The 27,576-nt window shown below is 42.8% G+C and overlaps 2 protein-coding genes and 1 long non-coding RNA gene across 10 annotated transcripts in view; 2 read left to right on the forward strand and 1 right to left on the reverse strand.

Annotated features, from left to right (window-relative positions):
• Positions 1 to 6: 6 nt before the first annotated feature.
• On the reverse strand, positions 7 to 11,161 carry THAP12 (THAP domain containing 12). The gene is made up of 5 exons (XM_042838228.1): positions 11,026 to 11,161; positions 4,842 to 4,962; positions 3,267 to 3,374; positions 2,283 to 2,319; positions 7 to 2,001 (listed from the first exon to the last, which is right to left on the reverse strand). The coding sequence occupies exons 1-5, from the start codon at positions 11,112 to 11,114 to the stop codon at positions 53 to 55; spliced, it is 2,304 nt and encodes a 767-aa protein (XP_042694162.1). The 5' UTR covers positions 11,115 to 11,161; the 3' UTR covers positions 7 to 52.
• LOC122170944 lies at positions 10,882 to 13,372 on the forward strand. The gene is made up of 2 exons (XR_006171886.1): positions 10,882 to 11,060; positions 11,937 to 13,372. It is a non-coding gene; the product is annotated as an uncharacterized LOC122170944 (long non-coding RNA).
• Positions 13,373 to 20,840: 7,468 nt separating this feature from the next.
• The window catches only part of EMSY (EMSY transcriptional repressor, BRCA2 interacting), a 35,803-nt gene continuing 29,067 nt past the window's right edge, over positions 20,841 to 27,576 (forward strand). For 3 of the 8 annotated variants that reach the window (XM_042838185.1, XM_042838188.1, XM_042838192.1), the window contains exons 1-4: positions 20,842 to 20,956; positions 21,829 to 21,931; positions 25,351 to 25,450; positions 26,039 to 26,113. In XM_042838185.1, the coding sequence (XP_042694119.1) occupies positions 21,862 to 21,931; positions 25,351 to 25,450; positions 26,039 to 26,113 (245 nt within the window). In that variant the 5' untranslated portion in view covers positions 20,842 to 20,956; positions 21,829 to 21,861. Of the gene's footprint in view, positions 20,957 to 21,828; positions 21,932 to 25,350; positions 25,451 to 26,038; positions 26,114 to 27,576 lie in introns of all 8 variants that reach the window. The other 5 variants (XM_042838186.1, XM_042838189.1, XM_042838191.1 and 2 more) reach the window with 2 other exon arrangements.

Below are 27,576 nucleotides of genomic sequence, written 5' to 3' on the forward strand. Positions count from 1 at the left end.
CCCATTGCAAGTTAAATAGCAAAAAGCTGTTTAATCAGTCTTAAAAAAAAAATTAAGCGCTCTCTGTTACTTCAGAGTTGTTCGAGGGAAGAAAGTCTGCTTGAAATTCCATTTTACCTGGATAGAGTTTAATGTAGGTGTCCACCATTAAGTCTAAGTCATGTTTTATATCAATGTTTATGTTCAGCAAAGCTAGGTTGCTTGACCTTTGCTCTGTCACGGTGTTTTTCAGGTATGCCTTTAAGCGCTTTCGTCCTATTTCGTATTTTTCATTCTCCACTTTCATCACTGGAAGAATGCACAAGACTTTAAGCAGTGCATATACATTAGGGAAATACTTTATGTCTGGCAAGTGAAGTGCTTCATAAATAGTAGCTGGAAGTTCAATATCCTTTCCTCTGTGCTTCCACTTGATTCTCCAACAATGAAGCTCAGCAGAAAGTGTGTCCGGATTAGGTAAGTCATTTTTGTACATGTCAGCATGATGCTCCTCAGACGTATTGAATTTGAGCTGACCCATGACTGAGGGCACTAAAGATAAACACTTCAGAGCTTTTAAATGCTGTTCTGAGAATATATCTTTTAATTCTTGAATTATATGTTCCACTGTAGGGACACTAAGAATTTCCTTGTAGTAATTTTCCGACGTTAACTCAGCGTCCAAGTTACCCTGTTGAGACCTGCGGAATTTTCCAGGGAGTTTAATTTGTACATCCAGTTTTGCAGCCAAGTTTGTTGCTTCCTCAAACCAAAATTCATGATAAACTTCAATATTCTCCATCACTTCATTCAGAGAATGCAACACCGCCGTTAAGCTGCTAGCTGCAAAGAATACATCCGATGTTTGTCCCTGGAGATTTTTTCCAAATGCTCTCGTAAAAGACAGAACGTTTTTCAGAATTACAATGGTGACAATGAAGTCAAAATCTGTTAATGCACTTGAAAGTACAAATGCTCGACCAGCAATGAAGTTGTTCCACCTGACAGTGGAATCGTTGCTTACTGCGTCCAAACACAGTACCAAAGCTTGCATGAGATCCACCAAAACCTCAAAAGTATCATGCCTGCCTGTCCACTGCGAACGGCAGATCTCCTTTAGCTCATTACCTTTCTCCTCGTTGTTCTGAAAAAGAGCAGAAATTGTATTGTCCAGTTCCACCAGTAACTGTGGAGATCGACTAAAAAGACAGCGAACTTCTTCGATCGTTCCTAGGGCCGTGGAAACACCAACAACAGGAACCGACTTTGCCAACCATACATTTAAGGCACAAGAGGAACACAGAGTATACACAGCTTGTGGATACTTCTCCAAGAGTCTTGTAGCCACAACTTTCATTTTAGAAGCAAACCCACTGGAGACGATGTAGGCTTGACCCCGACAGTATTCCATGTTCAGACCCCATTTTTCAGTAATAGTCGTATGGAACTTAACAGCTAATATTTCAGGGTCAGCCTCATAAGGTAAAAATCCTATGAATTCTTCTCTCAGGTTATGAGAATCATCAACAAATCTCACCAAGACTGGCAAATGTTCCTCTCCTGCTATGTCTACTACTTCATCAGTGACAATAGAAAAGAAGTGTGAGTCTCTTACTTCCCTCAATGTTTCTTCTCTAATGCAGCTCTCACAGATCTCAAGCATTTGTTTCTGCTGCGTTTTCGAACAATACTCAAGATTGACCGCAGTCATCTCAAATCGTTTCCTCAGAACTTCATCTCCAGCATTGATTCTATATTCCAGCAGAGCCTGAAAGTTATCTGAAGTAAAAATACCTTCTGGAAGCTCATCCGCATTATGGCTATCCAAGGGAATATTTTGTTTACCCATGAGGATCAGAATTTCAAACAATGACTTAAGGTAATCCTTGTTTTCCCTTTCTTCTAGAGTTAAAGGAACAGATTTCTCCTCTTGCTGCTCCCCACCTTCCTCTGAGACAGCGTTTTGTGCAGTGCTTTCATTCAGTTCTTGAGTTGCCTGTTCTCGTTCAAAAGCTTCATTAACTACAAAATACAAAATATTGTAAGTGTTAAGACAACTAAAACATAACATTTGCTTTCCCCTACTATCCGTATTACCTTTAAGTTACTGGAATCCAGAGAAGAATCTTTCCAGTTTTAAAGTGACTGACTACATTGGAATGAGCTTAGATGAACTATCTGAATCAAGCAGCAACTAAACTACCCTCCTGAACAAATAAATAAATCTACACTTACGTGCCCTACAGTTCCTTATCAGCCTTAGTAAACAAAGTTTTTATGAACTCATTATTTTGTCCACTTACTCTTTTGCTGCTTCAGTGTTCTTATTTCATCTTCACTCTTAAAAAAAAAAAAAAAAAGATATACTGATGTTATTGTCTACCACATGACCCCTTTAAAATACTGAAATATATCAAGGTCAGATGCAAATATTGCAGATGAGACCATTTTTAGAGTGTTAATACCTACCAAAAACATGCTAGAAGGTCTAAGAGAAGGAGGTTCTTCAGGTAGTTTATTGCTGTCACAACACATATCTATTAAGTGCAGAAGAATGGTTTGCTACTACTGCTAAGGTTCCCATACATACATCAGGAGATTGTTCAATCTGCATTTTACAATTATGAGTAAATCTATTACATCAGAGAATTCCATTCTACTACAAACACGTACTGATAGCAGTAGCCTTCCATTATTTTCTACGTTTCAGTTAATAAACACTTATCAAATGCATCTGTCTGTGGTTCTGATGTATAAACACAGTTTAAGAGTTAAATTCATCTTAATTTTCAGTTACCTAAATCCACAGAGACCTAAAGACACAAAGTGTCCCAAAACAGCCATTGACAAGTTACAGCTCCACAAGAAATTGCCTGACCTTGCTTTTACACCTAGATTGTATTTGTAGAGCTCTGAAGGATGTCTGAACTGCAGAAGTGACTCAGATAAACAGAAACAGTCAACACAGAGTAAGATTTGCAGGGCTGCAGCTGTAAGGTGTTTTCCAGTTAGCACTGCAATGACAAGTAAGAGGAAGCAATACACTTCCCTTGCAAGACACAATCAGCTCTTGTTTTCCAGATTATCCCATTAACTTCTGGTAGATAAAACTTCAGTGTAACATTTAGATTTTAACTTACAATCAATAACATTATACTCCAATAGCAGTATAGAAACTGAAAACACCCAAGTGCTAATCATTAGACATTTCATATAAAATTTCACATGAACTTACTTGTTTTCATAATTCTAACATTAAAGCAATCAAACTTACTTTACAAACTTACCAGCTCTTTTATCCGTTTTCTATGTCTGCTGTGGGGATTGTTCAGATGACTTGTAAGATCAAATATAGTTGGCACAGCATTATCTCTTAAAACTGTTCTGTAAGGGCTCTGTAAAGACATCCAGATTAGTGTTGTCTCTGGGAAGCAAGCATAGTCTCTGAAATTCTGTGTTTTTGGGGAGGAAAAAAAGCACAGCCTCTGAAATGTTGTGGGTTTTGTGTTGTGTGTACAATGAGCATCACCTATGAATTCCTGTTGGTTTTGTACAAAGATTTTTTTTCCAGTTAATTATGTTCACTTTCTGATGCATCAGAACAGACATATAGTTCTACTATGCAACACCCATTTTCAAGAAGACTGAAAATGAGAAGAGATGTTTAAGAAAATAAGTATAACCACTTTTTCCACCCCTTTATCTTCATATCACAGATCCCTGGTGCAGCAATTTTAAGTTATTTGAATATTATGATTATTTTTTAATAAATTTTCTGGATGTTACAGACACTGATGCATCAGAAAGAAAACACTTTGATCATCCTGAAGGAAAGCACATCTGTCACATGAAGAAGAGGAAGGCTTCTAGATGATCATATAAATGTTTCCAGCAGTTAAAATGTTTTAAATAGAAATTTAAGTTCACAGTATATGCAAATATACATTGTCTAAATCAAACTGTTTCCATCAAGAACAGACCTTTAACTGACCATGTTTGGACATGCCACTGGACCGAAGATTTCAGTTTCATGAAGCTTCACTGAAGATCCAGAATTACTTCCAGTGGGCATTTTCTGTTTTGTTTCTGGGATGCTGGCTAAACAAAGACCCTGTCATGTGTACTACCACTAGGAACTCAGTCTGACCTACATGTTTTAATTATTCTATATAATGAGAAGACCAACTCTGCCTATTTCAGTCCAGAAATCAAAATTTGGTACAAAGCCACAAATCTATCATTTCCTACTGCTAAGTAAGCTGTTAAAAAAAAAATCAGCATCATCTTAATGAAGTACTAGCCTTCAATTCTTCATGCTAACAGGAAACAGTACCATGATTTTCGCTGGATAAAAAATAGCAGGAACCAAAAGCCTGACAGATACACAGAATGTTTAAACCTCTTGGCCACAGCTGAGGGCAACTGAACTGAACTGCACGATGTACACACTTCACTAACAGCACACTATTGATCTTCAATAATTAGAGGTATGCAAACATACATTCTTACACCCAGTAAACGTAAATAATGTTGTAATACATAGTGACAGTAAACAAAATGAACAGTTTTGCACAAGGAAAGAACTGCAGTGAAGACCAGAGCTACACAATCATTAAGCCAGCAGAAGCAGTTCTGCATTTCTTACCCCAAACTGCTTGCTTCCACCTCATCCTTTGCCAGTACAGACATCTGCAAGTCTGTACAGTACCCCGGGCCACAACAACAAGGTCAATTAGAACTAAGATTTATTTTCCCAGAGACCCCTTACCCAGGAGATCAAAGATTAAATGCAGCAATCTAATTAAAAAGAATCTTAATCACGTTCTGCAAGGTGCAATAAACAAATGCTTGGTTTTACTCACACTTCTACATATCATCGAGGTCTCAAAATGCTTAGCACACAGTCTGTAGTGCTTGTTGAGTTGATCTGGAGTTTTATCTTCTAAATCTGCCCTTCGACAGTTTTCTACCCATCTTTGACACCTGCATGTAAGCAGAAAATGTTAGCTAGTTTTAAGTTTAAACTAAATGCCCTACAGTTTCAAGCTTGGCTCATAACCAGTTTGCAGTGAGCCCTGCCCTTCATGCAAGGCCGTAAAGAATCAAAAGATCTTTCAAAAATCTGCTTTTATCCATTTGCTTACCATTCAGTATCACCCAGGCAGTCACTACTACCAATAACTGATGTAACTTAGTCAGCTTGTACTTCCCCCAGTGGGGTCGATGCAACCGCATTTGAGCAGCATAGAGCATCCACTCTCCATGTTTGGCCCCTCACTGCAAGAAGGATATTGAGGCCCTGGAACATGTTCAAAGGAGGGCAACAAAGCTGGTGAGGGGTCTGGAACACAGGCCATATGAGGAGAGGCTGAAGGAGCTGGGAATGTTCAGCCTGGAGAAGAGGAGGCTCAGGGGAGACCTCATTGCTCTCTGTAACTTCCTGAAGGGAGGTTGTAGTGAGCTGGGGGTCGGCCTCTGCTCTCGTGCCATCAGTGATAGGAGCAGGGGGAATGGTTTCAAGCTACGGCAGGGGAGATTCATGACATGAGGAAGTATTACTTTTCAGAAAGGGTGGTCAGGCACTGGAATGGATGCCCAGGGAGGTGGTGGAGTCACCGAGCCTGGGGGTGTTCAAGGAAAGGCTGGATGTTGTGTTGAGGGACATGGTTTAGTAGGAGCTGTTGGGAATAGGTGAACGGTTGGACTGGGGGAGCTTAAGTCTTTTCCAACCTTGGTGATTCTACAATTCTATGATCCAGTAAAACTCATCTACTATTTCATTTGCTCAGTAAATTATATGTGTAAGTTAAGAAGATTCCAGCAGTCATTAATATCTCAGTATTTAGAAGTTCAAAATAAGAACAAGTCCCACAAAGACAATTCTCCGAAGGAACACTGTTGTAATGGATGTGCACCTTGAGGCACCACAGACTCACCACATACAGTAACACAAACATTACTGTAATCTGATAGAAGGTTTATTATTGATAATTTTAACTCTGTAATGAGGTTACACAAGCTCCTACCTCTCCTAGGCCAAAACCCTCCCCAAACTAACTGAAGAAAGCCAGAAACAGCTACATTACCAAGAATCACAATGCTATCACAGTAATCCTACAGTAAAAATGAGAAGGAACTTTCATTCTCAGTGACTTCTTTTACAACACATCACTTTGCTACATACTTCTCAGCTTTTCCACTTAGATTTCTCTCTCTCCTTGTTTTTTTAATTGGCACTTGGAACAAAAAAATAACAGCAGCAACAAGAACCATAAAACAGGAATCATTTCTAATAGATAATTCTCATAGATTCACAGATAACATCTTTTATTAAAATAAAAACACTTCTCTTGCTCAGTCTTTTGGCAACGCAGCAGAACGCTCTTCCTTTAACCACGCAGCATAAATAGGCTTTTTTACATTGGAGAACTTTAACATGCAGACCATATTCAGTCCAGCTCTAATACTTCCTAAGCAGGTGCTCCAATTACCAAACAATTAAGGGCAATTATACTGGCTGTCACAAAGGCTGATGAGACTCCTGATAGTGAATGGAGAATGCAGTCCAGAGGGGTGGTCAGAATAAGAGCCTGACCTTACATGCTTTTCTCCACTGACTCAGGGTGGCTGAGGAAGACTACCACAGAGCAAAGTCAAAGCCTCCTGCTTTATGATAGCTCCTCTGAATCACCTCCTAGCAAACACAGGAGCAAACTGGTGGCAGCAATGGCACATATACAGCACATATATACAGCACATACATCAGAGCTGGCATACAGTTGTCAAACCAAAGTCAGCCCAAACCCCTCTATCTCCAACATTGCTGCCATCCAGAAAACAAGTACATACTAGTAGAAGGTAGGCACCACAGCAGATTCTTCAGCAATATCAAAAGGCACCACAAGCTTCTCAGAAGAGCCATACTGGGAAAAAGAGTTGCACAAAGATAAAATTACCAAAAGCTCCTCTCCTTTCTTGTTTTCTCCTCTGGTTACATAAAGGCAGCTGTGGCTGCCACCTTCTGTGCTGAAATCAACTCCTGAGTAAATGATCTTGGCACAAAGAGCCTGAGTTTGTGGCACCAAGCTCTTCACCCACTGGAGCATAAGATCTGTAACTGGAGCCCTAGGCATCTATGGAACTTCAGTGGCAAAGACTGGAGTGTTGGTATTTTGTCAGGTGGCCACACAACTAAAGGGAGATGGTAAATGTTAAGAGTAATAACTGACTGTCATCAGTTACTGACTCACAAGTAAGCCATTCCTACAACCATAACTGAGATTCAATTCCATGGGCACCTCTTTTTGCAAACATTAATTTATGCTGTTCAACTCACTGTAGCTGACACACATTTTTTCCAAAAGACCTTTAAGCTTCCACAAACGATGGCTGATAGTAAATACATTAAGAAGTTTTAAGTATTTCAGTTTTAGTTTATAGTTCCATTAACTGCACATTTCTGGACTTCTTTCCGACATGCTACAATGGCAAACGTTAAACCAAAGCTCCTTTCAATACAGAACTTATGAACTGAGAAAGGTATTTTCTTTACACAATAAACAGAATCACACAGAATCACAGAATCAAAAGGTTGGAAACAACCTGCAAGATCATCTAGTCCAACCACCCTCTCATTCCTATTAGTACCACAAGCTACTAAACCATATCTCGTAGCTCTATCATGTATTAAACTATCATGTATTGACCAGTTTAGAGTAACTTGACAACATTCAGATTTTCCAGCAAGGATTCCTTACAAATTATGCCTGAAGCTCAGACAGCACCAAAACCCAATTTTGCAGAAAACACTTCTTCCTTATATCCAACCTTAATCTGCCCTTCTTTAATACAAAATCATCTCCCTTTGTCCTATTCCCGTGAAAGAGCCTGTTCCCTTCTTTCTTACAGCCCCCCTTTAGATACTGACAGGCTGCTCTCCCTGAAGCCTCCAGGTTGCACAGCCCCAGCTCTCTCAGCCTGTCCTCATGGGAGAGGTGTTCCATCCCTTGGATCATTTTTGTGGCCCTCCCCTGGATATGCTCTACCAGCTCCATGTCTCTCCTGTACTGAGGACTCCACATCAGGTCACAGTACTCCAGGTGAGGTCTTACAGCACAGAGCAAAGGCACAGGATCACCCCCTTGCCCTGCTGACACAGCATTAGATGCAACCCAGGATACAGTAGGCTTTCTGGGTTGTGAGAACACGCTGGCTCACGTCCAGCTGCCATCCACCAGTATTCCTAGGTCTTTTCAGCAGGGCTGTGCTCCATCCTTACATTTCCCAGCTTGTACAGATAGCAAGGGTTGCCACGAACCACGTGCAGATTTGCAATTAGACTTACTGAACCTCATGAGGTTCTCCTGGACTCACTGCTTAGCCTGTTCAGATCTCTCTGGACAGCATCCCATCCCTTGGACATGTTGACTGTACCACACAGCTTGGTGTCACCCGCCAACTGCTGAGGGTGCACTCGATCCCACTGTTGATGTCACCGATGGAAATGTTAAAAAGCACTGGTTCTCACCACCATTTTAAGCCACTGACCACCACTGATCTTGCAACCAGTTCCTTGTCCATCAAACAGTCCATGTATCAGATCCATATCTTTCCAACTTGGAGAGAAGGATGTTATGGGGGACTGTGTCAAAGGCCTTACTGAAGTCCAGATAGATGACATCAGTGGCTCTTCCCTTGTCCATTGTCACAGCTAGGCCATCACAGAAGGCCACAAAATTGGTCAGGCAGGATCTGCCCTTAGAGAAGCCAAGCCAGTTATCCTGTATCACCTCCCAGCCTTCCACGTGCCTTAGCACAGCTTCCAGGAGAATCTGCACCATGATCTACAGTGGGACAGAAGTGAAACTGACAGGTTGATTTCTACATCTAAATACGTCTTACTTCTCACTGCACTTTCCACGGCCTAAATCAACTCATGCAACTATTGCTTTACCAGCGCACAGATTCTGCTTGGAATTTGGAACTTGAATACCTCACCACTTCTGCTGTTGCTTAGGATGCTCTACCATTGATCACCAACTCACTGACAGCTGCTCGTCACAAAGGTTGCAGGTCTCTGGATGCAGTACTCCAGATGGAGCCTCACGAGTGCAGAGTCAAGAGAGACAATGACCTCCCTTGCTCTGTTGCCAGCCCTCTTTTGATTCAGCCCTGGGTATGGTTGGCCTCCAGGACTGCAAATCACACTCAGTTTAATGTGACCCAGGGTACTGTTAGCCCTCTTGGCCACAAGAGTACACTGCTGGCTCATGGACAACTTGTCATCCACCAGGATTCCTATGTTCTCTGCAGGGCTGCTCTCAATGAGTTCTTCTCCTAGCCTGTATGCCTATACAGGACTGCCCAGACTCAAGTGCAACACCTTGCAGTTCGCATTGCTGAACCTTGCTTGGTTCATGTGGGCCTACTTTTTACGTCCATCCAGGTCCTTTCCTTCTGTTGTGTCAACTGCACCACTCAGCTTGGTGTCATCAGCAAACATTCTGAGGGTGCACTCAAACCCGTCATCTATATCACTGACAAAGATGTTGAACGTCACTGGTCCCAAGTCAGACCCTTGGAGGACACCACTCCATGACCAACTTCAATTGGGACATAGAGCCATTCACAACCTTTCACTTCACAGAATCACAGAATGGCCAGGGTTGGAAGGGACCTCAAGGATCATGAAGCTGCAACCCCCCTGCCACCAACCTCCCCATTTAATACTAGACCAAGCTGCCCAGGGCCCCATCCAATCCAGCCTTCAACATCTCCAGGGATGGACGGGGTATCACAGCCTCTCTGGGCAGCTGTTCCAGCACCTCACCACTCTCTCTGTAAAGAATTTCCCCCTGACATCCAACCTAAATCCTCCCTCCCTCATCTTCAAAACATTTCCCCTTGTCCTGCAGTTATCTACCCTTTCAAAGAATTGATTCCCCTCCTGTTTGTAGTCTCTCTTTAGGTACTGAAAGGCTGCAATGAGGTCACTACTCAACCTTCTTTTCTCCAGGCCTGAACGAGCCCAACTCCCTCAGCCTGTCTTCATAGGGGAGATGCTCCAGTCCCCTGATCGCCTTTGTGGCTCTCCTCTGGACCCTCTCCAACAGCTCCCTGTCTTTCTTGTACTGGGAGCTCCAGAGTTGGACACAATACAGCAAATGGGGCTCCACAAAAGCAGAGTAGAGGGGGACAATCACCTCCCTGTCCCTGCTGGCCACCCCTCTTCTGATGGAGCTCAGGGTTCCATTTGCTTTCCAACATGCAAGAGCACACTGCTAGCTCACATTATGTTTTTCATCCATCAGGACCCCCAGGTACTTCTCTGCAGGGCTGATTGCGACCATCCATCCAATTCTTTATCCATTCAATTGTCTGGGCATTGAGCCATTCTGCCATTTATGAAATGGCTGAGACTGGAGACACTCCAGGGTCCTCCGAACCCAACCCTGCCCCAGCAGAGCCCCCTACAGCGTGGCATTCAGAGGGGTTTTGAGGGAGGACACTTCAAAACCTCTGTAAGCACCACTTGGCATGGAATGGGCTACTGATGAGCACGGGACACCTGTCAAAGCAAGGCATCCTCAGAGTCAAGCAACCCTTCACTCCCTCACACCCTAGCACCCTCTCACAGTGCCGTTCAGAGGCAGGCACGCCCTCCCTCACATTCCTCTTACATCCAACCTCCCCCCACTCCTCACAAACACAACCCCCACACGCAAGGGTGCAGCGGGAGCAGCGAACGGCCGCCTCGACGCATGCGCAGCAGCGCTCCCGCCTCCCGCCGCGGGCCGGAGGGTCCCGCAGAGCCCCGCCCCTCGGGCACCACAGAGCGGGCGGCCGCCGCCAGGAGGAGAAGCGGGCGGCTCCTGACAGCGGAGTCTTCCCGCCTAGGTGAGGAGGAGCACGGAAAAAAAGGAGGAGGGAGGGAGCGAGCCGCCTCCCAGCCGGGGTGTCAGGCCAGGATGCGAGGGGAGAAGCGAGGCCCGGTGCCCGCTCCCTCCCCGCCGCTCCCCGGTTGTCTTTCCCGATCTGGGCTCTCACCTGACCGGGTCCCGGGGAAAGCGGAAGAAGGCCAGGTCAGACTGCGTGCTCTTGCGGGTGCAGTTGGGGGCCGCGCAGAAGTTCGGCATGGCCCCCCGGATCGGTGGGGCTGCCCCTTTAAATCCGCCGAGCCGCGGGGGGAAGGGGGGGGGGGGGGCGCGGAGGAGGAGGAGGAGGACGACGCGGCCGGGGGGGGAGGGAGGGAGGAGGGGTAGGGGGGGGGAAGCGGCTCCACACTGCTGTGAGCGGCCGGGAGGATTCACCGCCACCCTCCGCCGGGAGCAAGGGCCGCCTCCTTCCCACAGTGCACCGGGCCCGGCCGCTCGCAGTGTGCATGCGCCATGTGGAGCCCGGATGAGCGGTGCGCATGCGGGCTGCCGGCGGGCCCCTCTGGCTTCCCGTCGTAGGGAGAGCGCGGGAGGGCGGCGCGCCTGCGTAGTGAGGCAGCCGCAGGGAGCGTGGCGCATGCGCAGAGCTGGGAGTGGGGTGGGGGGGGGGCATAGTGTTTCCCGCCTTTTCTCCCGAGGGTGTGTGAGGTTGGCAGTATGCAGGGAGGAAATAAGCCATTAATAAATTGTTCATTAGTGTTCAAATTAGTAGTGCCAGGAACCCGAATCTCCACAGTTTCCGTTGTGAGAGTGCGTGAGCAAAGGAGAAAGTACGTGAAGCAGAAGAACAAAGGACTAAGATCCTTTATTTCATGGTAGAAAGAGTTGTGCATTGAGGAGAAGCGTTTACCTCATAGACACAACTTTAAGATCTTACTAAGATCACCAAAGTGATAGTATGAATTGTACAGCGCATTTAAATAACATCTGTGTGATACTGAGTATATTTAACCTGAAAACAAGCCTCAGTTACAGAATAAAGCCATAACCTTTTTCTTTTGTGTATTCTGTTTGGCTCTTCAGGAAGGCAGTAGCACAGACTGAATGGATATTGAGACAAACCAAGAGCTGGGCATTGAGTGTTGGAAAGTAATCGAAACAAGGAGCGTACCTGCTCTGAAGACTTCATCTCTCTCATTGGCAAAAACAGAATTGAGTTTGGAAAAAAAAAAAACCAGAGTAAAAATCTGAAAAGTTAAGAGGATAGAGGAAAGGCTCAGACATGAAATAGGTTCTGCTCATAGCGAGAGAAAGCACAGCCATTCTGAAAAGCATATATGATGTCCAGCAAGAGTTGTTAAAATGCAGTAGTTCTCCTTTGCTATGGACGTCTCTTATAGAGTTTTGAAGACACACAACATTCTGACAGATAAATGTGATGGGATTTTGGAAGCGTAAGCTAAAGAAATGAAATAAGCAAAGTGTTTCAAACCAGTTTATTAAGTTTTTGTTTTTTTTTTTTAAAATCATTTGGTTCCTTTTGGATGGGCTTAAAACTTTTCCAGCTTTTTTTATTTGGTGTGAGAAGAATTGTCTGTTAAATAAGGAAGCCTTATTAACAAGTGCCCTTCAAACTGCGAATCTCAGACTGCATCTCATTTGGACTAATAAAATAGCATGAGTTTATGTGATGTTAATTCTTTACAAGAATTTTGGCTATGCCATTTAGCTCTATTCATACTTTTTGAGTAGTTTCAGCTGAGGCTGAAGATGTGTTTAGCTGTACCTAATTGCTCTCATTGTCTAGACAATCATCAACATTTATATCCAGTGAACTGTTTAAGGGAATTAATCAGATCAGAAATAGCTTTTTTTGATTCTTAAATACACAAATTTATCTCAGATAGATTCGTTTTAATTCAGGTTAATTTGTTGTTTGATTTGCTTTGCAGATTGCATAAATGTTCATGCTGATGTAGGGAAATGCACAAGAGAGCAGGATCATTTTCAATCACAGTAGTGGTTTAGCAGCATGACTGTGTAATATTAGCTTGAAGCTTCCTAATTTAAAACACTTTTAAAACCTGCTTCAGTATGAAAAAAATGCCTCTTTTCCCTTAACTAGTAATGGCAGTGCTCATATATTTTGCCGAGGATTGAAGGGCCCTTTTTCCCTTCAATAGGGAATAGTTCTGATCCATCAGAAAAGGGAATTGCGTGCAGAAATTCTTAAGACTCCGAAAAGCCAAACCAGAAGACTACAGTGATATTAAAAATAAAGTAACTGTGGTATATATTTCCCAATGACAACTTCTGGTCGAAGTATCACCATACAAGAATGTTATAGCTGTTATTGTATTTTTTTTTTTTAAACTATCCTCTGGGTTATTCAAATGTTGTTCACAACGTATTTCCAACCTTATTTGTATAACTGAATAGAGATCATGTGCTGTGTTAAAAGTGTTATGCAGGTAATCTGTATCATCCAAATAAGTTATTAAAGGAATTCTGTCTGTTCATATGTGTTCATGTGGATTTTTAATTGCTTTATTTCACCACTGCTGAGGTCAGATGAACTCTAGCACTTTACATAGCATTGTAGTGGTTGCAAAATAATCTCTTTAATGTGCTCCTGGAATGAATGGGATGTCTCTTTCACAGGCTGCATCTTAGTATGCCTTTATTTTCTAATAGCATTCAAATACGATTGTGGTGTTCTGTAGGTTTCCTGTTACCAAAATTTTATTTGCAAGACAGTATTTAAAGTCTAATATCCTTTAATGAATTTCTGTTACGTGGTCTGTTGCAAGTCATATGGCTTGCAATATGTTGTTGTTGGGATAACTGTCAGAACTAAAAATGTCAGTTTAATCCCATGGACGTCTGTATATATTTGTATCTGCGTCCCTGCTGAAACGTGATGAAATTTGCAATGACAGGATGAAAAAAGCAGTGCTCATGTGAAGAGCTTGCCTATAGTTCTGGAGGATTGAAAGGCAAAGGCGGGGAATAACGTTGTACACTACGTGAGAGGACCTCTGCAAATGCATTTTGAAGTATGCAGTGCTGGTGACCAGTATGCATCTGAATTGTGACTCTAAGTAATGCTGCATTCTGGCTCCATCCTGGTGGTTAACTTTTTGCAAATGAAAGTTAGTGAAAACCTTTGAGGATCATCAGGCGAACTCCCATTGTGTTGTCCCCGTTTTACTGGGATCTTTTATTTCACAGAAATCATGGCTGATTCAAAGAATGCTGGTTCTTGCAGGTTTTGTATCAAGTCTGCACTGAGAGAAAGCAGGAGGATTGGCTTTGTGCCACTCGGCTTTTATGCAGGGGTACAATCTGTGTCAGTCAAGGTCGGCCCAAACAATGTTATTTATGCACTGGCATGGCTTTCCAAATGACCTATCCTAAGTTAAAAACTGTCTGCCTTCTGGATTGCTGCTATTCCTCCCTTCATGGGAAGCAGCTTTCTTAATTATAAGCAGTTGTTGCAGTTTCTGAAAAGTTCCTCCAGCCAAAGCAGATTACCTCCTGTGCTGCTCTGTGGGCAGCACATGCTAGCAGAGCCATCTCTAGCTCTGGCAGAAATTCACAAAGCAGCAACCTAACAAATTCCTGTCCATCTGCCCATTTGGAGGCATTCGTTTGTAGTTGGTGATGCTAACCTTAATTTACAGTCCTTGTTTCCTCCATCCATTGCCTTGGTTATACAATATATTGATATGAGCATTCAGAGAGAAAAGCCTTTCAAAATATAGACGTTAGCTAATCAGGCACTGCCAGTCGAATATTTAATATCTGTACAGTAAGCTATATTCCCATTTCATCATGTTCTTTTTTTTCAATATCACCATAAAAGACTTTCTGTATACATTTTTTTTCACTTATACGATCATCATTTATACCAGCATAGAGCTGGAGAACACAAGACATCTTATATTCTTCCTGTGTGTGTGCCACAACCCAGGAGCAGCAGGCAGTCTGTGTGCTTGGTATCTGGTCATGTTAAGAGAATCCTCTGGAAAAGTACATGCTTTTCCCAAAATTTCAGGGACAACTGCACAGTGACAGTGACAGAGTTACTCATTACTCCAGTTTGCAGACACAGCACCAGCTTTTCCATTGGCACACTTTTATCCTGCAAAAATACGGTAAGTGTTCAGAAAAATAACATGAGGAAATGCCTGCTTTCATTGGCCACCTAGGTGTTAAAATCTTTAATTATTTTTCCTATTATCACCTTAGCTGCTTTTGTTGTCTGGTCCCTGTATAGTGATCACAGCTTTGCAATCCATTGCTGCCCCAGCATGCATTTTTAGCACTTTTAGCAAGTTAAAGTGTAATGACATCTTTGATCCCATGCTTTCTGTTTTGGGAAATGCCCTTGCTTCCTTCTCAGTGCATTGTTAACCAATATTATACATTACAAAGAGAACAGAGGTATGCATCTGTCTCCCTGAATCACAGAAGCCTCTGACTTTAAGCTGCTCTTTGACATGCCTCAGAATGACACAATGGAGTGGGGTTTTTTTAAATATTGTTTCAGGTTATATAATCAAGCTTTTGCCTCCCTGTGGTGTTTAAATAGATGCTTGACTCCAGCGGTGTTTCCACGCATTAGGTTTCGCTGAATTTAGCTACTTTCAGCACTGAATTTCTTTCCATTTGCAAAATAGATAGAGGTTTTAAATATACATGTATTACTTAAAACGGGGGAAAAAAATAATTGGCAATGCAAAGCTCGCTCCGGTGAAATAAGTTGAAATAATGTTGTGGATTCGAGTACAAATAGTTCTGAGCCCACTGTGACAATCCCTGCTTCTGACAAGGCTGTGCATAAAAGGCTCCCCTGGCAAGCTGCCATTGCCTGAATGTTGCTGAGGCTTCTGTTCCTATCTCAGCCGCGAGGAAAATGTGATGGGAAAGGGTTTGAGGAGGGGGAGAGTTTAGGAGTCGTCTGAGGGTGATGGAATAAAATTAAAACGGAGATGCTTATGTCAGGAAAATGTAGCGAGTCACTGAATGATCTCTAAAGAGAAGTGGAAACTGTTGGTTAGGCCATTTAACATGGAAACAACAACAATAAAAGAGACCAAGAAAGGATTTAATTTGTGTTAGAATCTCAGCTATCTCTTCCCTGTGCAAAACATGGAACGTATTTTAAAGCATCTTTAAATTCAAAAAAATTTTACATTATCTACAAAGTTTCATTTGTCTTAGTATAAGAGTGTCGTGGCTTTCTTGACTGCTGATAAAATATTTTCTTGATTTTCCAATTCTGCTTTTCAAATTATCAGCACAAAACTCTGAATACTGAAACTTCACCGTTTACAGAAAGGAAGTAGTTGTGCATGTTTCTCATGTAGTGCCAAGTTGATGTGCCTCAATTCTACCTTCAAAAGGCTGCTCTGAAGGAAAAGGGCATTTCAGAGTTTGTATCAATCCAGCTGTAGCTTGGATGAATGCAGGTCTGTCAGCCGTGTGCCACAATGAGAATGGAGTTTGTAGTGGCATGAGTGGAGATGCACTTAATAATCCAGCAAGAAGAGCAGAGAGCTTGCTGTGCTCGTTTTGTATGAGCCCCTAAAGAGCTGCGAGGAATGGCTTTGTTGCTGGTGAGCTGGGCTGCATACAAATCACTTTTTCCAAGTGAAAATCACTTCTCCCCTGTGCTGTGCCATCTCACTGCTGGTGCCTCAAAACTACAGCGTGTTGTCTTCTCCCTTCCATTGGCTCATGCAGTACAGGGAGGTGCAGTGAGACACATATTATTCTATACGCTCCCAGAAAACTTGTAATTAATTAATCCAGTGCCTGTAATTGATGCGAATTCAATTATTACATCCGGTCCTAGAGAACTTGAAACAGTATTTGAGTCCTTGATGGTCACTGTATTTCTTAATGTAAATGGGAATGGATTTTGCTTAAATGCATGTAATTGAGCCATTTCTTTATAAGCCTTGCAATATGCTGTTATAAATGATTACACATGGCTTTTGTATATCAATCTGCCATTCATTTCCTAAATTCTTTATTAAAAAATGGAGATGGAGGTACAAGAAAAGTGAAACAACTTGCCCAGGGCTGCTCACTGGGTTATCAGCAGATGAAGAATACTGCAGGACTAATGAGATCTCATTTCATCTGTGTCTGCTGGCTGTAATGCATTGCTCACACTTTTAGACCTAAGGTTACAGTCTTATAAGACCAATTTGTGAATCCTTGTTGACATCAGTTGAATGTTCAATAGATTTACTGGTTATCATGAGACAGAACTGGCTGACAGCATGGTGGCATGAGCCTTGCATCCTTAGGAATCCTGAAACCAAGCTGCTCTCAACAATTTTCTTTATGGTTTTACTTTTAGAAAAGTCAGAGTGCTCTGTAATTTTGGGCCTCTGTAACTGATGACTCAGTCAGAAACTGAGGATGTAGGTAATGAGAACTAAGAAGGTTGAAGGCAACTAAGAATATATAAAAGAAAAAGCTGGCATTTTCACATTCTGCATTTTCTTCTGGAACCCACAATGAATCAGTCTATTTTATATGACTGCACTGAGAAAATGTCACCCATGGGCTGTTTAGCTATGATTCCTTATTAATGAAGTCTAAACCACCCTGCTCTTCTTTTTCATTTTTTTTAGCATATAACTGGAATGCTCCTGACATTCTCTTCATCACACATAAAGAAATGTTGTCAAGTCTTGGTCTCCCTTGGGTGGCCTGCCAGGATTACCCTAAATTATCTAAGCAGGCTCCATGCAATCATTCTGAGTCCAGATAACTTACGCTTTTCAGGATTCATTCTTTTTGTGTGATTTTGTTGTGTCTTTTTTTCTTCTTTGTCTGCAGTATCTCAGCCATCCCATTGGTACGGGTAATAGAGAATTGATTGTAGCTAAGTAGGTGGCTCTGAACAACTGTGCTGTTGTAACTACAGGCAGAATTTGGCCTTCAGAGCTTCTGGACCTTCTCCCACATATTTCCAAGTCTGGGTTTTCATCCTTAATGAAAATAAGAAGTATTCTTGGAAAACAACTTAGGACATCTGCAGAAAGTCGCAGCTTCAGACAGTTCATACATAACTGCTTCATGTCTTACATCTCTTTTTTCATTCTGTGTGCAGAAAGAAATGCAGCGTATATGATTTGCTTGAGCACATACATATGTGCTCATGAGAGTGTTAGTGTGTGTCAGTCTGCTTTGCTTGTAATAACTTGACCCTGTTGCCAATTTTGGAAGAAAATTAAAGATCTTCAAACAAACAAACAAACAAATAAAAAAACTAACCAGCCTCATTAAGTTTACTGAGCCTGCTGAGCCACGCTGAGAAAACATATTATTCATGCTTTCTCTGAGAAAAGGTACCAGCATGAGCTGCATTGTTAGCAAGTAGCAGAGAATTCACTGCATGAGGATGGAGAGCATACATAAATAAGCACAAAAAAACTTCAAGAAAATGTTCAGCTAACATCTACACCTTATTAGATAAAATATGTTTTTAAAATATGGAGTAGTTTCTTGTTCAGGGCATGATTTACTTACCTCATGCAATAAAAATGATTCTCTCCTAGAGCATCACAGTTGCTGTTGATGAATAAATCTCAAAAGGGCTGTATTATTCTGGTAAGTGGCATTCCTACTGAGCTGCCTAACTGAACTAAAAGTCACATTTCAAGCTGGGTTTGCAATGGAACCTCTGAGCTACAAAGAAAAGCTGCAGCTTTTAGCACCATCCTTGTCTACATCTTCCTTAGCTTTCTGCAAAGCTTAGGGCATTTGGTTTTGTTAGGATATGTTATGCAAAGATGATGCTGTTTTCCTTCAGCTGGTTCTTGTTTAAGAAGGCATTAAAAAAAAAGGAGAATTGTTTGAGCTCTCCTGTACCGTTCAGCATAATCGTTTTCAAGTGCTGGAGATTTATGCTGCTGTGGAGAACAATAGGAAGTTGCATGTGAGAAAATGTTCATCAGCAATCACAAGGAATAAACATTTTTCTGTAGTTAGGTGGAAACAAAAGCACTTGCAGATCTAGAAATAGGCATTGCCTTTCAAAGAGTACCGTCAACCTTGTCTTCACCTCAAAAACCTTCCAGCTGCATCTGCTCCTCTGCAAGCAAGCTATAAGATTTTAAGGAGCTGGGACTCGGTGACCCTTGTGGGTCCCTTCCAGCTTGGGATATTCTCTGAATTTATGATTTTCTTGGTAAAAAAAAATGCAGGCAGAATAGAAATTTGGGCTCAGCAGAGAGATTGCTCATTTCTAAGATTTTATTGTTTCCTAGAGAACTATTGAAGGTAACCAAACCAGCCTTTTCCTTTTGGCCGCTGACAAGGAGAACTGCTCCTTGCGCACAAGCAAGCCACCACCTTTCCCAGGATCACACTGCACTCTTCCCAGTAAAACGTCTAGACAGGAACAGAGGGAGTTTTTCCTGCCAGCATTTCCAGCAAAAGCTTCTGCAGGCTGGAGCTTTTAAATTATGTAGGGAGGGAAAAAAAAAAAAAAAGTCTCAATTCTTTTCATTATATATGATTTTCTGCAAAAAGACCCGCTGTGGGTTGCAGACAGTAACAAATTTCTGCAAAAAATGGGTTTCTCTAGCACTGGTGTGGGCCCAAAACCACCAATTCCTCACAACCTGAAAATAACTCATTACAGGACAAGAGGGAATCACCTTAAGTTGCACCAGGGGAGGTTCAGGTTGGATATGAGGAACTATTTCTTCTCAGGAAGAGTGGTGATGCATAGGCACAGGCTGCTGGTGGAGACAGCATCCCAAGGACCGTGGAGAAGTGGCCCTGGGGGACGTGGCCAGTGGTTATGATGGAATGGGTTGGGGTTGGACTTGGGGACCTTAATGGTCTTTCCAGTCTTAATGATTCTATGATCTGCAGGATGAAGGGGGACAACTATGATAGAGGGGACACTTCTCATCCTTGTCCTCAGTTCTCAGGCACTGATATAGATATATATATACACACATATATATATATTTGCAAAATTGGGAAACACACACAAGGAAGCGCAGAAAAAAAGTCATGAGGCAAAATTAAAGCCCCACGAAGGCCTACTGCCCAGAGCTCATCCTGTATGTATGGTTCTCTGTCTTTGTTGTTGTTGTTGTTGCCTGTTTTGATATTTTTTTTTTCTTTTTTCTTTTTGCTCTCCTTTCTCGCTGTCACACCACAGCCACAAACCGCCGTGTCTCCTTCGGGCTTCAGCTGCACGCCAAAGATGGTTTCTTTTTTCACTTCTAATCCCATCTGAGGACTTTCTAGAGGCTATGATCGACTGCACTGCTGCGAAAACCACAAAATACACGCACACACACATACCAAAAAAAAAAAAAAAAAAAAAAAAAAAAGCCAATACGGCTATTAGATCTGAGGCAGCCGCCGGGCTCGCAGGATGTAGCCGTCCCGGTGCGGTTGCCGGCTGCAGGTTGAACCACCGCATTGTCTGCACTGACGAGGGCTGGCTGCCGTCACCGCACACGATTTTGAGTCAGAAAGCTGGAAACGGGGAAATAACGCCCCGGATTTCCTTTCAGAAACTGCGCTCGACGGTTAACGACCAAACTTTGAGAAGTGTGACGGGCGTAAAAATCGCATCGTTACGCTAATGGCTGTTTCACGGTGTAGCTATGGGGTGCTACGCACCCCTCTACTACCCCAGCCTTAGAGAGCAACGCGCGCGGCTTTTTGTCCCCTCTCGCTTCCCGTATCCGCCCGCAGGGCTATGGCGGGACAGTCGGCGCCACTTCCCACCTCGTAGACAAACGCACAGCAGACTACATCTCCTAGGAGTGCCCCGCGGCGCTGCGCATGCGCGGCGCACTTTCGGCGCGCCATCTTGGCTCCCGCTTCTTCCATCTCCTCGCTCACTGAGTGGCTGAATGAAGGGATGAGGGCGCGCGGACTACAACTCCCGTCGTGCCTTGCGGAGCTGGCGCATGAGCAGTGCGCCCCGCCGCCATCTTGGCCGGGGAAGCGCTGCCGCCACCGCCGCCAAACAAACCCGAGAGCGGCACCGCGGGGGGAGGAGGGGTTGAGTTACCGAGGAGTCTTTCGATGTGCCGGGCACGGCCGGCCAGGTGAGTCTCGCTCCCAAAGCAGCACCTCCCTGCCTTCTCCGAGGCTCTTCCCTATGAGGAACGGGGCTGCTCTCCTTCCCCGGGGCGCCGGGGACCCGCCGCCCCCTCACGGGCCCGGCGCCTGCTCCCTGTCTGCGCGGCCTTCGCCTCCCTTCTGCCTTCAGGGCCTTTCTCCCTCGCTTGAGGTACCGGAGGAACCCCGCGAAGGGCGGGCGTGAGCCCCGGGTGGCTGTAGCCTGAAGGCTCCCTCCCGGGAAGCTCCGAGCCTGGGGATGGGGCCGGGGCTTTTGTTCCCTGTGCTCCCCTCAGGCCCTTCTTCCTTCTCCTCCTCGGGGGAAATGTTCCCTCCCTCCCCTCCCATCCCCCAGATGTTCTCCTCGTAAGGCTTTTTCCCCATATTTGAATTTTTTTTTTAATTTTTACTTTATTCTTTTTATTTTAGGGGACGCGGAAAGCAGATTTCTGCGTTATTTTTTGTTTTGCTGCCGTTCTGTTATAGATCGGTGCTAAATGTGTTGTGTGGGGGGGGCCGTGTGGATTGCTGGAAGAGTTCTTATAATAGGTGCTCTGTGCATAAAGAGAAGGAGGAGACTCGAGCATCTAGCATCTATTCGGAGAGTGTTTCAGCATGAAAAAGAAAAGGCTGGGGCAGGAGGTAGGAAACTCAGGAGAAAGGCTTTGACTGGTGGGAGAGAGCATAGGAAGCCCCACGCCATTGTGAAACTGCTGAATTCCTGCATGGTAACGCACGCATGCCATTAGGTTGGGGCAGGGATGGGAGGGAATGTGGTGTTGAGAGCAGCCTGGGGACTTTGCATTGGGAAGTGGATAGACGGTGGGCTCACGCTTACTGCGTCTGTGTTCCTTTGCAGGGAGGCTGAGCTCTGCGGGAGCACAGGGAGAAGATGCCTGTGGTGTGGCCAACGCTTCTGGATCTCAGCAGAGATGAGTGCAAGAGGATCCTTCGCAAACTGGGTACAGTAAGATGCAATTTGTGGGTCTGTATGTTTGCCCTTTTAAGACTTGCCTGCCTGCTGCTTCCATGAAATACTTTATTGCGTCTACAGGCAACTTACAAGTGATTTCCTGCTTCTTCCGTGTGTCATTAGGCTGACAGCTGTGGCTTAAAATGATGTTGGGCAGATGCTCTGCCTGAGCAATAGAGGTAGAACAGAATTGTTTTCGTTTGATTAAATCTCTCATAGATATCCTTGTCCATCTTTGCTTTGATGTGGCAGTGTTTATGGCTATGAACGTGCGATATCATATCTAGGCAAGAAGAGAATCTTAATTTGTTCTTCAGTTCTGTGCTAAGGCACCTATTTGTACCAAAAATGCATAGAGTTTTGATTTGATGGATACTGTGGTGTTTCTGTAGTAAAGACTTACAGATTCATAGAATATACCAAGCTGGAAGGGACCTGTGAGACTCATGGAGTTCTACTTCTAGCACTGCACAGTCTTGAAATGTAACAAAAAATAATCTATGATATCTTGTAACTTTCTGCCTTACTTACGTGAGTTGTCAGAGAGATGTGGAAAGTCCTAACTTTACAGCAGGAGCTTTTTGTGCTGTTTCAATTCTAGCTTAATGTCTGTGTACCTTGCCCAGCAAATGTGTGTGTATTGAGATTTTTTGTGCTCTGTAATTGCAGGTGTGTAAGGAGACATCCTATTGTGTTTTGGAAGCTAGTAAAAATATTTATTCTTTCCTCTCATGCAAGCTTTTGGCTACCATAGGAGAGAGAGAATCCTTTCATCTGATCCTATGCTGTGGTTCTTGTGTTCCTAAGAAACTTGTTTTGTTTTAAGTTAAGGGCTTTTTCTGAATTAAATGATGCATAGCATTAGAGGAAAAGAGAAGTAGATTTCTTTTCAGGCTGTCCTCTGAGGAGCTTTTTCTAGGAGGTGATGTCAGGAGGAAAGCTGAGCCTGCCACACACTTCCTGTGACAGTCATGTTAATCACTCAGCTTTTCTTGTTCACGTTTTGAAAGCTAAAAGACTGTGTGTTGTATTCCTTAGTTATGTGAACGTTCTCATGTGCTGTGAAGCCATTGCCACTGTTTTCTGAGAGATGTGAATTTGTTTTACCTTGCTCTTTTTTTCACTTTGCTTCTTGAGAATCTGGGATTTGCATTCTGTTGGAGCAGTGACGCAGTTGTTGCACACAGCATCAAAACGAAGCCGTGCATCCATTAAAGTGATAGCTCTAGGTCTGAAGAGAGTCTCAAGGGGCACAAAACTAGGAGAAAGTGCAGAATGCCAAAAAATATGGACCGGATCTCTGCTACTAAATTATGCTAACGTAGCTCTTGCTGGCTGGAAGGGTGGAAAAAAAAACTTCCAGCCGACGGCGGTGTGCTGGCAGAACCCTGCTGGTGTAGCTGAGCCAAACAGAACTGCAGCTACACCTCCTCCAGTGACATAACCTAGGCCGACAGGAAAAAAACAGAAGAAATAAAAATCTTTTTTGCTGGCATGAGCTGTGTCCCCGCCAGAGGGCCCTGCCAGCATAACAGAGATAAGAGCTTGTAGCTGCCGCGTCTCTTCTAGAGTAGAGGAGCTCTCCATTTATACAGACACACCAGAAGGCTGGAGGGAGAAGGGGCACAGCTAGTCTGCCAGCCACGAAGCAAATCAGTTAAGCTCTCAGCCCAACATCTCATGTGGTTGCTCATTCAAGGCAAAATACAGTGGTACAGGGAAAGCTGAAATGTATCCTGAGGTGTACAATGCCTTGTGTTGCCCTGCAGCCTTCTTGGCTTGTAACTGAATCACCTTGCACTTGAAATAACAGTATTTATTTGTGAAACCTGGTTTTTGAAGCATTTATTGACTTGCTTGGTGGTTTCAGCTTGAAAAGAGAGCACGTCAGTTAGTAATGCTGTGTAGACAGGAAGGTGAGGAAGCTAGTTACAGCTTCTATGTAATCTTTTCTAACTCTCAAAAAGCCAGAGTGTGCATTTGTTAGTCTTAGTATAGAGCATCTGCATTGAAAATGAAAAGAAGAATCTCTTTGCTAAGTCATTATACAATTGTATCTGAGGATTATTTTATGTTGTTAACAGAGGAAAATAATTAGTATCTTAAATATTGTAACATGGTTATCTAAATAAATGTTGATATTAATAATCACCATTGCATTAATTAGCAAATGTTTTATAACCGAAGCTGCAAATACTTCTGTAGGTCTCCCAGCATCCCTGTGCAGGCTGTGGAGTTAACCAAGGCGACTCTGCTTTGTGTCTTTCCTACTTAATCAGGGCAGCAGAGCAGGGCTTCTTTTCAGCACAGCTCCTTGATTTGATTTGTTAATTGGCTTTTTGGAATCCCAGTCTGAGCAGCATCAGTCTTCTTTAATTGCAAGAAAATTCAGATGTGTTTTGGGGCTCTTGTTACGTTTTGGCCTGCCCCTTTTATTTATGCTTCTGACTAACTGGGATCTGTTGTGGGGGTGGGATAACTGGTTGTTGAAATGGAGCTCTGAATGAAAGTAATCTGCAGAAATAGCAAAATAATTGGTATTGCTGGTTCAAAGCATGGCCCTTAGTAATGTTTTCTTTAACACGTAGTGCTATGCTTAGAATAGCAAGCTAGCAGACTCCAACTGTACATGCGTTAGGTATTTTTTACCCTGTTTAGTAGGACAGCATCCAGTATTTCAGTAGCCTTTAGCTATCATGTTATTTTGAAAGCTCTGATGGTGTTCTTAGGAGTCACCTGGTATTACATGTTTATGTTACATCAGAGTTACATTTTTGCATGCTAATCTTCACGATGGCCTTACATTTAAGACTGGCTGGATTGTTTGGTGTACTGTATGGCTTTAATTCACTGCAGTGCATTGTTTTCAGATCCGAGCAGTTGTACATATCTGGTGAATGGGCATGAAAAGATAATGATGATCGTGTTTAACAAAATGGAGCTTATGCTCTCCATGCTAATTAAAGAGCAGTGTTAGGAAAACAAGTCCATTACTCTTTTGACAGTATTTCTTCTCCAAGCCTTGCAACTTTTAATAGTGATACGTATTAAATATTTTCTTCTGCTTCTAGAGAGTTCTAAGCTACTACTCAAATTGCTGGACTCTTTTTTTTTTTTTTTTCAAGGTTTCTATGTTGAACTGTCAGCTCGGAGAGTGCTTGGGTTTATACAACTAGATAATCCTCTGTGATGATACAGTTGTTTCATAGAAAAGCTGTAGGCTGCAGAATAATTGACTGAGAGAGTTCTAAACCATCAATCTCTCCTGAAAAGCGCGAAATAATTGAAAGACACATTCCTTGTAATGATTTTGGAAATTAATAGAGTACTGTCAGTAATACTGAAAATAACATTTTTTCCTTTTGCTGTGAGCATTAAATAGAACTACTGTTTGCTCTAATTCCTCAGAACTGGAGGCATATGCAGGTGTCATCAGTGCCTTACGTGCACAGGGAGATCTTACGAAAGAGAAGAAGGATCTTCTTGGAGAACTCTCTAAAGTGCTTAGGTAACCCTGACCTTTATAAACTAAGAGCTTGGTGGCCTTTTTTCTTTTAAGAACCTAACATGTTTTTTCTATCACTAACCATTGTAAAACAAATCTTGATTCTCCATCTTATGGGCGCTTGATTCTGGTTTGTTTTGAGTTTCTGTGGGTGAAGATTTACTGTTTTGCTGGTGGCTTTTGAGTTATCTAGTGATTGCAGCTATCTCATGAATGCTTGCTAGTTCCAAGTTCTGTCAGGGTAGGATTTTGAGGTCTTAGGGACCACGTTACAGCGAAGAAGAACACTGTATGTTCTGTATAAGTTTTTCTACTTTGATATTTCCATCTTTGATTTGGAAATTGGCTGTTTTGCAGTGGTACCCAGCGAACAGTAATGTTCTCCTTATTCTTCAGTAGCACTTGTTGTGCAATGATATGTTCATACTTTCTCACTGTGATAGCAAAAATTAAGTGACAATCTCTGAAACCTAAATACCTGTCCCCCTTTGTCTCCTGAGTGGATTATTCATAAGTTTCGTTTTAGCTGAAAATTGTAGATAAATGTTCATGTCTCCCTTTGACTAAAATATATTGGTATTTTTTTAATAGTATTTCAACAGAGAGACATCGTGCTGAAGTTCGAAGAGCAGTAAATGATGAACGGCTAACGACTATTGCACACAAGTAAGTTAGAGGTCATTTCCTCCACGATTTCCAAAGGTGCCTTTTGGAAAATCCATTATGCCTTAACTGAACGATAGAACTTTCAAGATTGATGGTGATTTAAAGAGCAGTGTTTGACTGAAAGAATTACCGTATCAGATTTAGGTCAGGGTGCCAGAACGGTTTTAACCTTTTGGATCTCAGGGCATCCTGTTCACAATATGGCACAACATAGGGAAGAGTCAAGAGGAGCTTTCTGTAAAATAGACCAGAAGAAACAAAATAGAGAAAAGAGATAAAATGTAAACTTGATGAACAGCTTGCACAGTTTTTCATCTTTGTTTTATGATTGTTTCTGAGTTGAATTGTGTTTAAATGCATTTGTGAAGGTCGTATTAAGAGATACTTGTCCAACCAGAAAGACAAAAGGAAGGAAAGAGATGAGAGACACTAGTGGAAAACAATGCATTAGCAGCGAGGTGGAAAAAAAAGAACTGCAGCAAGCTGTCTGATGACATCAGTGTCCACTGTTCCCTGCTCGATGCAGCTGCTATGCTGGCATCACTTGGGCTGGTTTCTCCTTGCATTTGCTTTCCCAGGCTCCATGTGACTTTGGGAGGTGGAGAGGAGCAAGAGGACAAGCGCTTACGTGTCTCTGATAGTTAATAGTCTTAAGAAGTGTGCTGAAAGAGGGGTGGACTGTGATGATTCCCTATTTTCTTTCGTGTTATAACCACTGATTTTTAGTTTGCCTCATGTAACCTAGGTGTTATAATGAGGAAAAGAGAATGGAAATCGTGCAACTAACAAGCTTCTTGGAGTTAGCAATTGTCTGAACGTGGACTTGCCAAGATTAGCATACTGTGCTAGTGCTGCAGGATATTTAACATTTTAGTGGTTTAATGCTCATGTTTAAAGAATTAGAAATGTGCTGTTTACCAAACAAAAACCCACGGACTTCTTCACACTTCTTTAGAGAAAGAGAACAGATAATAAAAGAAAAATAAGCATTGTATTGTCAAGTCTGGCTTATTTCCTTGAATTAAGTATCCTTTTTAAGCAGTAGTTCTGTTTTTAGCATTTTCCAGAGCAAGAGTACAGTTTGTCCCGAAGTAGCGAACTTCAAACGGACGAGATATTGTAATCCAGGCAAGGTGCAACTGTAAAGTGCTGCATCTCTTTATTTTTTTCCCTCTGGTAAATTCTTTGTAAGTGATGGTTGGTAATGTAGTATTTGACTTAAATGATCTAACTCATTAGGAAAGCAGACTTTGCTAGCTTTGCTTTGCGCAACATTTGTAGTCTTATATTTGATTTAAAAAATGTGTTTTTACCTCAGCTGGTGCAGCTCTGCTTGTACTATGTGAATATGTATGAAGAATGCTGAAGCATATCAAGATTTAACAGCAGAGCAGATCCTCTGCATTTTATGAACTAATTTGTTGTAGCTTTTGCTGCAACTTGCTTGCAGTAGTTCATGTGGG

Source organism: Centrocercus urophasianus, unplaced genomic scaffold, assembly GCF_019232065.1.
Source record: "Centrocercus urophasianus isolate 14NV4802_14NV808 unplaced genomic scaffold, USGS_Curo_1.0 seq_74, whole genome shotgun sequence".
NCBI lineage: Eukaryota > Metazoa > Chordata > Aves > Galliformes > Phasianidae > Centrocercus > Centrocercus urophasianus.

Coding starts and splice junctions, on each gene's coding strand:
- THAP12 (XM_042838228.1), bottom strand. CDS start 11,114: ATGCCGAACTTCTGCGCGGCCCCCAACTGCACCCGCAAGAGCACGCAG. Junction 3,375..4,841: donor CCTCGATGATATGTAGAAGT/GTGAGTAAAACC, acceptor ATGTCTTTACAG/AGCCCTTACAGAACAGTTTT. Junction 2,002..2,282: donor AACACTGAAGCAGCAAAAGA/GTAAGTGGACAA, acceptor TGTATTTTGTAG/TTAATGAAGCTTTTGAACGA.